Source organism: Procambarus clarkii, chromosome 84, assembly GCF_040958095.1.
Source record: "Procambarus clarkii isolate CNS0578487 chromosome 84, FALCON_Pclarkii_2.0, whole genome shotgun sequence".
NCBI classification, from domain to species: domain Eukaryota; kingdom Metazoa; phylum Arthropoda; class Malacostraca; order Decapoda; family Cambaridae; genus Procambarus; species Procambarus clarkii.
In genome coordinates this window covers 13,009,468-13,020,379 of record NC_091233.1, presented here as the reverse complement: position 1 = coordinate 13,020,379, position 10,912 = coordinate 13,009,468, and the positions used below count along the sequence as shown (strand labels likewise).

General features: G+C 47.4%; 1 protein-coding gene across 1 annotated transcript; it reads left to right on the top strand.

The window, feature by feature from the left end:
- The first annotated feature begins 8,109 nt into the window (after positions 1-8,109).
- Positions 8,110-8,577, top strand: LOC138358574 (uncharacterized). Its single transcript, XM_069316638.1, has one exon. The coding sequence runs from the start codon at positions 8,110-8,112 to the stop codon at positions 8,575-8,577; it is 468 nt and encodes a 155-aa protein (XP_069172739.1).
- The last annotated feature ends 2,335 nt before the right edge of the window (positions 8,578-10,912 follow it).

Below are 10,912 nucleotides of genomic sequence, written 5' to 3'. Positions count from 1 at the left end.
CCATGTTGATCTTGTGTCACAATGCCCCTTGGCTCCAGATGTAAGTAAGTAATTATCAAAAGAAGGCACCAAACTGGGAAGGCTATGTAGCACCATCAAATTTGCGGAATAATCAGAGGGCGCTAAATATCACCAAAGATGCCAATACGAGAACAGAAACGCATAAGGCGAACGATATCAAAAGTATCCGAGTCGCCAAGAATTCTATCGAGGGACAAGCGACCACGAGGGACGAACGAAAAACAAGACACACGCTCGTCCTGTAAGTCAGGACATTCAACAAGGATATTTACGATCGTAAGAGGGACAATGCAATTTGAACAATGAGAAGCAGGGTGGCGCTCTATTTAGTGACCGTGAGTTAAACGGGTATGGCCAATACGTAACCTAGCCAGAGCCGTTTCCCGCCGCCGGTTAAGGTGGTAGGAGGAAGGCCACTGGGACAAACGACTCTTAAGAGTACGCAGTTTGTTAACAATAACAGAAGACCAACGACTTTGCCAGTGGGCAAGAATGGAGGCATGAATAAATGGGTAAAAGTCAGAATAAGGAATACCTTTATTGGAGATGGGACAAGTGCGAATAGCTTCCATAGCGGCAGCACCCGCACGTTCATTTAAAGAGACACCAACATGGCTGGGACCCCAGCAAAACTCTACCGAATTAAATTTACTGCAGATAAGAAACAGCCAATGTTGAATCTCGATGACCACCAGGTGGACAGGATTAAAGGACCCTAAAGCCATGAGGGCACTACGAAAGTCAACTACCACCACCAAGGAGGATTGACACTGGGAAAGCAGGAGATGAAGAGCATAGCGAATAGCATAAAGTTCTGCTGTGAAGATGCTAGCCTCTGGAGGAAGGCGACACATATAAGTGTGGTCAGGAAAAACAACAGAGTAGCCCACACCGTCAGCAGACTTAGACCCATCGGTGAAGATGGGAACGGAGTGGGAGTGAGAAGAAAAGTGCTCGAGGAAGAGGCGTTTCAGAACTGTAGGAGGGGTAAAAGCTTTAGTGATGTGAGTCAGAGAAGTACAAAATTTGGGAAGGGGGACCCTCCACAGGGGTAAGGATCGAACAATATGAGGAGAAACATTGGTAATACGAACCGAAAGAGAATCTTGTAAGCGAGACAAACGGACAGAAAGGGGAAGGTGGTGAAGAGGAACAGGAACTACAGAGGGGATAAAAGTCAAAGCACGATACAGGCGAGAGTGAGGATGCTGGAAGGATCACGCAAGATAGCGAATACTGTAGCGATCACGGCGGTCCTGGAGAGACAGGAAGCCAGTGTCAGCGTAAAAGCTGAGGGTGGGAGTTGAACTAAAAGCACCAGACCTAAGGCGCAACCCAGTATGGTGCAAAGGATCAAGACGGGGAAGAGTAGAAGGAGAAGCAGAAGAGTATGCAGGGCAACCATAATCGAGTTTAGACAGGACGAGAGAGGATTGCAAATAGAGGAGCGTGTGCCTATCCGCTCCCCAAGAAGTATGGGACAAAACCTTAAGTAGGTTAGGGCCTTAGAGCATTCAACACAGAGGTAAGAGATATGGGGCGACCAAGACAAACGAGTGTCAAAGAATAACCCCAAAAGCTTCGCGGAATCTTTGTACTCAAGGGGATGACCATAAAGTGACAAAGAGGGACGAAAAACGACCCACTTCCTAGTAAAAGTCATGGCAAAAATCTTAGTAGCAGAGAACTTGAAACCATGACTGGAGTCCAATATGACATGGCATCAATCGCAAGTTGAAGCCGCCTTTGAAGGAGAGGCGAATCATCACCTCGACAGCAAAGAGAAAGATCGTCAACATATAGAGCGGAGAAAATGCCAGAAGAAAGGAAGGAAAGAAGACCATTGAGGGCAACCAGAAACAGAGTAGTGCTCAGAACAGTACCTTGGGGCACACCTTCATACTGCCGAAAAGAGGGAGAGAGGATGGTACCAAGCCTGACTCGAAAGGTACGACGAGAGAGAAAGCTTTGAAGGAAGAGAGGGAGATTACCACGAAGGCCAAAAGAACGAAGTTGGGACAGAATATGGTATTTCCAAGTCGTGTCATAAGCCTTTTCCAGGTCAAAAAGAACAGCAACAATATAGACCTTCAAGTTCACCAGGACATCAGTCGTGCTGCGGCTCTTGCGAAAACCAAATTAAGAAGGAGAGAGGTGGTGATGGTGTTGCAAGAACCACATTAGATGGACACTTACCATACGTCCCGAAATCATCTCAAGATAACCTCAAGATAACCTGACGCTCAAAGAGGTTAAGACACAACTCGTGAGAGCAATAGGGCAGAAGTCCTTAGGGGACGTACCGAGAGACCCTGGTTTCTGAATAGGGAGTACAACAGCATCCAGGTAGTCCTCAGGGACGGATGACGACTCCCAGACCTGGTTATACAGACTCTGTAAATACTGAAACGTGCACGGAGGGAGATGGCGAAGTATCTCATAATGAACGTCATTCGAGCCCGCTGCCGTAGTTCCGCAGAGGGCAAGGGCAGACTGAAGTTCAGAAAGAGAGACAGGATCGTTATAGGGAAGGCGGAGATGAGTGTGGAAATCTAAAGGATAAGATTCAAGAACAGGCTTACGAAGAAGGAGGGATTGAGGAAGATGAGAACCAGAGCTAACAGTAGAAAAGTGGGAACCCAGTTCGGTCGCGACCGTCACTGGGTCCGCCACAAGAGTACCACGGAAGTGGAGAACCGGCGAGACATCTGGAACAAACTTGTCTGCAATCTTGAGGATCATCTTCCAGATCTGTGGCAGAGGAGTATCGGATGTAATGGTGGAAACATAAGATTTCTAACTCTCACGTTTAGCTGTACGGATGGTCCTACGGGCCACCGCACTTGCCTTCCGAAACAAAATAAAAGAATCAGCTGTCTGCCGGCGGCGGTGTTTCTTCCAGGCTGCACGCTTACAGCGGACAGCCCGAGCACAGTCCGCATTCCACCAGGGAACGCACTTCCGCGTGCCCCGGGAGGAAGAGCAAGGAGTAGAGCGGAGGGCAACGTCGAAGGCAGTGTCATAAAAAAGAAGGAGGCCGCGAGGAAGTGGCAGAGAGGAGAGGTCAGAGAGAGTAGCACGGAGGGTGAATAGGTTCCAGTTTGCTTTGGCAAACTGCCACCTAGGGAAGGAGAGGGGAGGGTGGGAAACAGAACAAGGAAACGAGGATGGGGAAATGATCACTGTTATGGAGGTCATCAAGAACCCGCCACGTGAAATCTAAGTAAAAGGACGACAAGCAGAGAGCAAAGATCATGACAAGAAAGAATCCACATTGGTGGGCTCACCAGAATTCTGAAGAAATAGAGAAGAAGCGAGGATGAACGGTTCGAGAAGGCGGCCTCAGGTGTTTGTCAGAACATCACCCCCAGAGGGTATGTCAACAGTTGAAATCACCCAAAAGGAGCACCGGCTCTGGCAAGGAGTCCAGGAGGTGCTTAAGATAAAAAAGGGAAAGCAGGACATTTTGGGGAGATAAATAGAACAGAATATACCATTTACCCACAAAAACACCGGCAGCAGAACAATAGATAAGTGACGGAAGAAGTAGGGGAACGAAGGGAATATCAGAACGAATTAAAAGAGCAGTAGAGTTATGGGCCCCAGCAAGAGCTAGGGGGAGAAAGAAAGGAATAACCGCAAAAGTGACCAGGACGAGCATTAATAATTGGTTCCTGGAGACTGTTATATAAATAGATGTGGGGGCTATGGGGTGTACTGGTACTATTAAGGGGTAAGGGTAGTTAGAAGACAAGAGTATCAAATATGGGAGAGCTAAAAGGCCCGGCCCCCAAAATAAACTATCCACAGTAGTAATAACTTGCTACTAGACCATATATGTTAGTCTAAGGGTTGATCAATGCGCTCCCACACTGGAAGAAGAGATACTCTGTAATTCATGTACTTATTTATTAACCCCTTAACAACCCCCCATATACACTCACACCAATAACAATAATAATAATAACTTTACCACACTCTCTTACGTTAAAAGCCTTGGTCCACGTAGGCAGGATACAAGGTTTACACTAATAACAAGCTAGGGTAAAGTACTACTGGATAAGCACTGAAGCTGGATGCAGCTTAGGGTAGGGAAACCACGTGGGACCCCAATACAAACACAACACTTAGGGGTACCCAAAACACTGGCAAATACCACCCCCAGGTCTCACCAATCGTTACTACCAGAGTAGGTACACTTAATAATGCCCCGTACTTAACTTAAGGATACAGGAACTTCAGGTAAGGGAAATAAGTAAGAGGAGAAGGGAGAAGAGTAGGGGTGCAACCACAGAGTAGATCTCGTCCGCACGGCACCAGCCAGAGAAGAGAGAGCTCCTCGCGACCACCTGGCCTCCCTCATGTCGTGGTGCCGGAAGGAGCCTAATTGATCGTGCAGCTAAGCACATTAAAGATCTTCCCCTATGCAACGTATTGTTACTTTATGAATGATTAGAAAGTATTAGTAAGCAAAGTTGGTGCCTATGTTATTATTTAATAATCAACCCCCAGCTCAGTCTTTAAATGCTCTTTGAGAAACAATAATAGTCTTACGTCTGGCAGGGAAGATACAAACAATTGCCATTCGAGATGCACTTAACTGTACTACTAGGAAGTTTAATAGCTCAATTTTGACCTCTGGTTTCCACTGGAGAACCCAGGGTCGTAACAGAGACAAAAACAAAGTGGTGAAAACTGTGTAATTAGAAGTTGGAGTTCATGGAAGTTGGCATAAAATCCACAAATATTCCACTGAAGAATAGACATTACCAAAGAGAAAGGACAGTAACAGAGAACAACTAAGAAACAAAGGTAAAGAAGAAGACAGTTTATTAAAGAATCTCAGGATTAGGAGCAGGGTCAGCAAAATCAGGGTTAGGGAGCATGGGTAAACTAAGTAAGGATGGAGGAAAGGGAGTAGGAGAACAGACCAGAAGCAGACTGACTGGGTCCGGAGGAGGAGACAACTGAGAGGGTCAGTCAAGGATAGCTAGAGAAGGGAGCAGAAATCAGGGAGTGCACCTCAGCAAGGGCAGCAACCGAGAGGGAATCGGGGGCGAAAGAAACCTCCATTTCTTGGGTAGTGGGCCCGACCACTGAAATGGGAGGGGACGTAGTGATAGAGGGAGAGGGCGAGGAAGAAAGCGATACCTTCTTACCCGCTGGGGAGGAAGAAGGAGAGGAGCCAGGCTTTCGTTTCTGACTCGAAGAGACAGGTGTTCCAGTAACAATGTACCAGGCAACAGAATCAATGGTCTCAGCAGGAGAAGAGGAACGGGAGCGAACAACATAAAGATTGCTGGGAGGATGATGGACATCAGCCTGGACAGAGAGGCGGTGAGGAGGGTCAAGAAACTGGGGGGAGTGTTGGGAAGAAAAAGTGGGGTGTGTGACAGTGTCCACCCCTATATTTCTTCCTTCCCAGCTTAGAAGAGTCATATCTCCGTAGCCTAAGTATTCTCTAATGTTCAGGGAACATTTTCATGAGTGGGAAAGCGTGGAGCGTGATTAAGCTGGCTGTAAAATGGCCAGCTAAATTTGATAATGCAAGGGGCCTACGCCTTTTGCGGCACAGGACGGTGTCGAATCATCCTGTTTCCCGCCAAGACGTCGTGACACACCCGGCACCTGATTGGCCAGGTGAGGTCACGTGCCGGAAGTGTCCAATGACGAGAGCCCTCGGGCGGTGTGACATCATGAAGCGGAGGACTCCCGGGGCGGCTGGCGCTTGGGCGGGAAGAGTACGTCACAAGCCGTCATAGAGGGAAGACGCGCTCGGTTGAGCTCCGGATCTAGAGAGCCCTTATCAGTAGATTATGCTTCGCTTCGATTCTGCAGACAGTTTGAGAAGCCATCCACCTTCCGTGGAGTGCCCTGAAGCAAGGACGGGCCGGATTAGAGAGCCAAGAGCTCTATCAAGAGTTTGCAGCAGAGGGAAAGTTGGGCTGGTGACGTCCGGGACGCCCAGAGGACCAGTATTCAACATCAAGCGAAAAGCTATGGCCGGGCCAAATCTACTGGCAGTGAGGCGAGGGAAAGCTGTGCTGGACTGCGAGGTGTCGGCAGTGCCAGTGAAAGTGGAGGACGACGATGAAGGTACCTGTCTCCAGTACCCCGGACAAGAGGAGGATTAAGGCAGTACCTGTTGTGAGTGAAAGCACGTCGAAGACGCGTTACCACGAGGAAGACGGAGGAACCTGTGTGTGGAAACTGTTCATCAGGAGACCAGAAGCCAGGACGAGGAACCTCAACAACCCTCAACAGAGGACGAGACAGCTTCGTGGTTGGAGTGAAATAAGGTAGATAATTGTCCCTCCCTTTACCCCTTTTGATCTAGGGAAGCTAGAGTATTTTATATGTTGTGAACATTTCTACTCAATCATTTTATTGTCTTTAGTGACAGAATATTAGGCTAGGAGCCAAGAGCCCATTTAGTCATGAGTTGATGTGTGTGAGCATTAAGACTGGGATGCTAGTGACCCTGGAGGTGGTAGCTGGTGTGCAAAGAGCCAGCAACGAATTCTGAAGCGCTCAGCTGATCGCATCGCTAGAGGTGTGGGAAAGTCACGACGTTCTGACAGTTAGAGGAAATCAGCTGATCCTATAGCCAGAGGCGCGAGGTTGTGCCCGCCACGTGATGAGTGGACCCAGTCAGCTGACCGTGTTGCCAGAAGCCGTGCCGCGAGGAGTGTTGCCGCCAGCGGACGATATCCCACTTTTGACATTTCTTTATACAATTATATGTGTATATATTCTTTGCTTCGGTACATTTTTAAACTAACTGATGAGTTTAAGTGAGCCTCCATTCTCTAGGGTTATATATATATATATATATATATATATATATATATATATATATATATATATATATATATATATGTCGTACCTAGTAGCCAGAACGCACTTCTCAGCCTAATATGCAAGGCCCGATTTGCCTAATAAGCCAAGTTTTCATGAATTAATATATTTTCTCTAATTTGTTTCTTATGAAATGATAAAGCTACCCATTTCATTATGTATGAGGTAATTTTTTATTTATTGGAGTTAAAATTAAGGTAGATGTATGACCGAACCTAACCAACCCTACCTAACCTAACCTAACCTATCTTTATAGGTTAGGTTAGGTTAGGTAGCCGAAAAAGTTAGGTTAGGTTAGGTTAGGTAGGTTAGGTAGTCGAAAAACAATTAATTCATGAAAACTTGGCTTATTAGGCAAATCTGGCCTTGCATAGTAGGCATAGAAGTGAGTTCTGGCTACTAGGTACGACATATATATATATATATATATATATATATATATATATATATATATATATATATATATATATATATATATATATATATATATATATATGACACCATTAGTGACACCTTGCACTGCAAGTGATATTGCATCCTTGATTAAGATAACCACTAAGATCACTGACGTGTTGCTGGAACACGAGTGTAAACACCCAGCTGGCGACCTGAATAGACCAGATATCCAAGAGAGCTTTCCAGTGTCAAGACAGGCAAGTTTAAGTGAGTTATAGGAAGCTTGAACCTCCCCACTCGCTAGGGGTGTATAAGGCCAGCCCTTAGTTGACTGGGGGAGCCCAAGGGCGAGCAGTGGCGCCTGGTACTGAGGGGTAAAACTCGTGGGACGACCCCAACCACAGGTAGGAAGGGGGTGAACCCTGACAGTGGCGACCTTGCCAGGATACATAGAACAACAGTGGACAAAGGATTGCAAGTGCAGGGCAAGTTTATTAAGGTCGACATTGGTCTCGGTTTACACTGCTCGCTAGTGTATTCCCTATAAACAGTTACTCAGTACCCTAGAGATGAAGGATGACAGAGTAAAGAAGTTTATTGAGTCGAGGGACGAGCAGGAGTTGAAAGAGTGCACCAAGGCTCAGCTGCAGCTAGTGGCTGACCATTTTGGGTTGAGATTAAGGTCCTCCAGGGTGGCGGAGCGTCGGATTGAGATCATGGCTCAGCTGAAGGCCCGAGAGGAGGCTTCCAAGGAAGGACCTCCCCAAATACCTGCCTGTGTTGGTGGGAACCGGAGTAACGAAGGTAGCAGTAGGGAGATCCAGCGGTAGAAGCATGAAGCTAGAGATAATGAAAATGCAGCTTGAAGCTCAGCTGAAGCGTGAGGGGCGCGAAGCTCAGCTGGAGCGAAAGGAGCGCGAAGCCCAGCTGAAGCGGGAGGAGCGCGAAGCTCAGCTGAAGCGAGAGGAGCATGGAGCCCAACTAGAGCGAGAGGAGCGTGAGCGCGAAGCCCAGCTGAAGCGGGAGGAGCGCGAAGCTCAGCTGAAGCGAGAGGAGCATGGAGCCCAACTAGAGCGAGAGGAGCGTGAGCGCGAAGCCCAGCTGAAGCGGGAGGAGCGCAAAGCTCAGCTGAAGCGAAAGGAGCGCGAAGCCCAGCTGAAGCGGGAGGAGCGCGAAGCTCAGCTGAAGCGAGAGGAGCATGGAGCCCAACTAGAGCGAGAGGAGCGTGAGCGCGAAGCCCAGCTGAAGCGGGAGGAGTGCAAAGCTCAGCTGAAGCGGGAGGAGCGCGAGGCTCAGTTGTAGCATGAGGAGTGCGAAGCCCAACTGCAACGAGAGGAAGGAGAAAGACAACTGCGACGGGAAGAAATAAAAGCGAAGAAGGAGGTTGAGATGCGTCGGGCTGAGCGCGGGCTGCCCTCAGTGTCTGCTCGGAGGGATGACCCCAAGGTCCGGGAACGCGACCTACCAACCTTTGACCCTCTAGAGGCTGAAGCTTTCTTCGACCATTTTGAGAGGATAGCGACATTGAAGGAATGGCCGGAAAAGGATTGGGCTGCGTTATTACAGAGTAGGTTGACTGGCGAGGCCAGGGAAGCTTATAACATGTTGGACCTTGAGGAATGTGCCGTTTAAGACATGATCAAGAAAGCTGTACTCCAATCGTATCAACTAACCCCAGAGGTTTATAGGAAACGCTTCCGTAAGCGCACAAGAGCTTCCGGAAGGTCGTATGCTGAAACTGCTCGGGACATGGAGCGCAGGTTCCTGCGGTGGCTGAAGGCTGAAGAGGTGGAGGCGATGGAGGAGCTGAAGCAGTTGATGGGGATGGAAAGATTCATGTCAATGCTCCATCCTGAGCTAAGGCTCAGGATCAAGAAGGCAGGTATTAGAGAACTTAAGGCTGCTGCAGACAGAGCCGACCTACTGGAAGAGGCACTACATATCGGGAAGGAGGGACCGCCTAGGCACTCGCCTTATCCCAGGTTTGGGGGGAACTTCAGGAGTTCAGAAGAAGCGAGGACGAGCGGAGACATCGGAAACCACGAGGATGACGGAGGAACCTGTGTGTGGAAACTGTTCATCAGAAGGCCAGGACAAGGAACCTCAACATCCCTCAACAGAGGACAAGTCAGCTTCGTGGTTGGAGTGAAATAAGGTAGATAATTGTAACTCCCTTTACCCCTTTTTGATCTAGGCGAGGTAAAGTATTTTATATGTTGTGAACATTTTTAATCATTTTATTGTCTTAAGTGACAGAATATTAGGCTAGGAGCCAAGAGCTCATTTGGTCATGAGTTGATGTGCGTGAGCATTAAGACTGGGATGTTAGTGATCCTGGAGGTGGTAGCTGGTGTGCAAAGAGCCAGCAACGAACTCTGAAGCGCCCAGCTGATCGTATCGCTAGAGGTGTGGGAAAGTCACGGCGTTCTGACAGTTAGAGGTATCAGCTGATCGTGTTGCCAGAGGCGCGAGGTTGTGCCCGCCGCCTGACGGGTGGACCCAGTCAGCTGACCGTGATGCCAAAAGCCGTGCCGTGAGGAGTGTTGCCGCCAGTGGACGATATCCCCCTTCTGACATTTCTTTATACAGTTTTATGTGTATATATTCTTTTGCTTCAGTAAACTTTTAAACTAACTGATGAGTTTAAGTGAGCCTCCATTTTCTAGGGCTATATATATATATATTTATGAGACCATTAGTGACACCTTGCCCTGCACGTGATATTGCATCCTTGATTAAGATAACCACTAAGACCACTGACGTGTTGCTGGGACACGAGTATAAACTCCCAGCTGGTGACCTGAATAGACCAGATATCCAAGAGAGCGTTCCAGTGTCAGGACGGGCAGGTTTAGGAGAGTTATCGGAAGCTTGAACCTCCCCACTCGCTAGGGTGGGGAGGTTCAATAAGGCCAGCCCTTAGTTGACTGGGGGAGCCCAAGGGCGAGCAGTGGCGCCTGGTAATGAGGGGCTAAGACCCGTGGGACGACCTCAACCACAGGTAGGAAGGGGGTGAACCCTGACAGGTGTTGGAAATTTCCAACAATTATTCCCATCCCTAATACAATAGGATGTATTTCCTGTATTAGCTTCATCCTCATTTGATACTCATTTACTGACCCATAGTACAATGGGATGTATTTCTCATTGTATCTAAGCGTAATATTTAACTAACACTACTAATTCGTAGTTTAGTATCATAGAATTCATTGCATTAGGATGTGGAACATCATGTAATTTCGCCTAGAATTGTGCAGTGTTGCGTCAGCTAGCCACGAAGATTAAATTTCCACATATCTGTAGATCTAATAGAAGTCCAACCATTTACTTTCCTTTATCAAGGATAATTATTTAATAATAGGTTTACTTTTAGTATACAACAGTTTACTGGAATTCCTTTACCCAGCTTGATCGCTGTTCTAGTAAATAATATCATAATCTAAAATCATTTCTACCTCCAAAGGATTCTCGTTTTATTTGTGCAGTCTACATTAACTGACCTGCACTGTGAGAATCAAACATCGCCACATAAAGTGTTTAATCAAAATATAAACAATATTCATAAACGCTTCCTTCCCTATTTAGCTTTAATGATAAAATATAATTTATGTTCGGGACCCCTACTGGGAGCTATGCG